The sequence below is a fragment of the Humulus lupulus genome, chromosome 3 (genome assembly GCF_963169125.1).
Source record: "Humulus lupulus chromosome 3, drHumLupu1.1, whole genome shotgun sequence".
Classification (NCBI taxonomy): domain Eukaryota; kingdom Viridiplantae; phylum Streptophyta; class Magnoliopsida; order Rosales; family Cannabaceae; genus Humulus; species Humulus lupulus.
Genome location: NC_084795.1, coordinates 9,203,374 through 9,206,466, shown reverse-complemented (window position 1 = coordinate 9,206,466; position 3,093 = coordinate 9,203,374). Strand labels below are relative to the sequence as shown.

The following is a 3,093-nucleotide window of genomic DNA, read 5'->3' as shown; positions in this document are numbered from 1 at the left end:
GAGTGATTACATCCCCCTTTCGCTTGAGGGGAGAAGTTAAGGAATGTATTAATTTATCTTAATGCTAATACAAAATTAGTCCTACTTTATTGTGTATAGAAAAGTCTAGAATACAACGTGTCCTAGGTTGTTATAGAGTGATAGGTGCAAACATTTTGCCTCATAACAACCTTGCTACGTGTCGGCATGTGATACGTCTTGGAATATTCTCTACTGTTCTATTGATTCATTAATATACAGAGGATTCTCTCCAGACTCCAATTGAGCTGGATATTTCATTCACACCATCTGCATTATCTTAACTCCAGGATCGTCCTTTTGGCCTTCGGTTCTATTCGAGTCAACGCTAAGCCAAGTTGTGAGATTCGAGTGGCCTTGGACGGTGATGCTTCTGGGTTTGGTCGACTTTGATGTTGGCACAAAAGAGCAGGAAGCAATATAAGTCGTAAAAATATAAAATTTACACTTTGATAATCTTTTTCGTGTCACCATATATAAATAATGTTTTTACTAAAATTAACATTTTGTAAAATTTCTAATAATAAAACCAAAAATTCATTCAAAATAAATTTATAATTTTAAAAAAAATTATTTATTAAATATGACAAAAACTAACCGAAATCATATATTTCATGCATCTTATATTCCAATAATGTTCATAGTTTGGGATAAATTCCAACAAGGAAAAAAAATCAAGAAATACAATCTAAAATTATCTATAGTTTGGGAAGCAAAATCCTATTAATTCTTTAATTTTTGATGTAACACAAGTAAAATTACCATCTTAATCCTATTTTTCAACTTGTTTTTTTTTAAAAAAAAAATCCTTGTTTTCCAACTCATTCATAATATTGTAATAATTTTATCTTGATATCTTATAAAATTGAATGAAACGAAACAAGATTTCGTCGTAGCGATGAATCATCCTCAAAAAAATAGATAGAAAGATAAAAGGTTTTAATTAGTGGCACGTAGCACCGCTTTAGGTGAAAAAAAATAAGTAGGAATTCAAGGAATTAAAAGTTTAACGTGGCGTGCACCATTCGGTATTGATAATTTGCTCCAACTAATCCCACATCGCTAATCACGCGTTTATTCCCACATTTCTCTCTCTCTCTCTATACCGCTATAATTGGAGAGAGAGAATAAAAGAGAGATTTCAGATTCAGTCCGTTACAAATTACACTCTCCAATTAGGATTCAGTTTCTCTGTATCATCTATTTTTAAACATTTATACCTGAAATTCTTGTTTTCTTCCTCTTCTTCTACGTTTTTTCTCAAAACAAACCCAAAAAAAAACCGAAGGCAGAGAAAGAGTAATGGGTTTCAAATCCCTCTTCGCTCGGAAAAATAAGAAATCGGATTCTTCTTCGGTCCAAAATCGTAATGGCAACAACGAGAACGGGAATGCGGATCATCAGACGCTGGATATTCCGCTCGGATCTCGATCGCAGTCGGTTAATGCCCGGGACCAGATCGCCGAACTCGAACAGGTGTTCAAGAAATTTGACGTTAATGGCGATGGCAAGATCTCTTCGGCGGAGCTTGGTGCCATCATGGGAAGCCTGGGGCAACCTTCTGGTGAGGAGGAGCTTGAGAAGATGATCAAGGAGGTTGATGCGGATGGCGATGGCTTCATCGACCTGAGCGAGTTCATAGAGCTCAACACCAAGGGTGTGGATTCTGATGAGGTTTTGGAGAATCTGAAGGTCGCTTTCTCAGTCTACGATATCGACGGAAACGGCTCTATTTCAGCAGAGGAGCTCAATAGTGTTCTGAAGAGCCTCGGGGATGATTGCTCCATCGCCGAGTGCCGGAAGATGATCAGCGGCGTCGATTGCGACGGTGACGGTATGATTAGCTTTGAGGAGTTTAAACTCATGATGATGATGGGCTCGCGTTTCGATTCCATGGAGTCTCAGCGATTGAAGAATTAATTCAATTTTAATTTTCATTAATGCCTTAATTACTCTATAATTTAGGAATTTTTTTTGCTGGATTCTCTAATGATTTTTTTTTTAGTTTAGGGAATTTTTTTTTATTATTTCAATTTCGGTGGGTAATGGAACTGTGAATATTTTGCAATATTTAGATATTATTTTTTCAATGGAATCTAACTACTTCCCACTTATTTTGATATATATATTTCTTCATCTTTTCACTATTTTCTTGTTTTGTGGGCTTGAATGTTGCTCATAATATAATTTGGATTTTTGAATAGCTAATCCCATAATCTTGAGCCCCGTTTAAAATTTTAATATGTAGTTTTGTTACACAAATACCTAGTTCCGTCAATTACACTCCTGAAAATAATAACAATAAAATCAGATATTGCTGTCGTTTCAACCGACGACATTGATTTGTCATCTTTGCAATAATTAGATTATATATTTTTTCATGTTCCATCCATCCCTCCCATGAGATTTACTTTTAAATTGTGTTTAATGGTTTGTTTTTTCTCAAGTATATTGTTAATTATTTTAGCAAGACAATTAACATTTAACTTAAATTTTCTTGTAATATATTAGATATATTAGGTAATCAAAATTAAATTTTATCACATTAATCCAACCTTTTAAAATTATCCTCAATTTTGATTAATGGAGCCGTTATTTTAGTTAGAAAGTCAGTCAAAATTAAATTAAATAAATAAATCAATTAAATATTTTTTTAAGGAAATTATTGTTAATAAATATTAGAGAAATGCTAAGGGTTAAGTTGACATTGGCACTGTAATTACACTCTATATAATGGGTTGGTGGCACCACCACTCTAAAAGTTAAACTTTTCTAGCATTACTAAAAGTAAAATCACTTTTTTTTTAATATAAATATATTGTATTATTTTAGTTATTACTATTTAGAAGTTTTTTTATAGTCATCAATGTTTTTTCAGCCAAGCATTGATATATGTGCCCTATTAGTATTAAATGACATTACATTTATTGTGAAAGATAGGTGGTGGTGGTTCAACGTTTTATAATTGCAGAAACGGCAATCACTTAAATGTCGTTTATTTAAACTTTCGGCAAATTAATTTCACGCCGCTCTATGTTTTTGGATCTTGATAAAGTTTTAAATAGTTGGTATTGT

At 32.9% G+C, this 3,093-nt stretch overlaps 1 protein-coding gene across 1 annotated transcript; it reads left to right on the top strand.

The window, feature by feature from the left end:
* The first annotated feature begins 1,066 nt into the window (after window positions 1–1,066).
* Window positions 1,067–2,132, top strand: LOC133822014 (probable calcium-binding protein CML25). Its single transcript, XM_062254210.1, has one exon. It carries the CDS (start codon window positions 1,321–1,323, stop codon window positions 1,936–1,938), a length of 618 nt encoding a protein of 205 aa, XP_062110194.1. The 5' UTR covers window positions 1,067–1,320; the 3' UTR covers window positions 1,939–2,132.
* Window positions 2,133–3,093: the final 961 nt, after the last annotated feature.

What these genes read in the sequence shown, in the direction of transcription:
- LOC133822014 (XM_062254210.1), top strand. Translation starts at nt 1,321, where the DNA reads ATGGGTTTCAAATCCCTCTTCGCTCGGAAAAATAAGAAATCGGATTCT.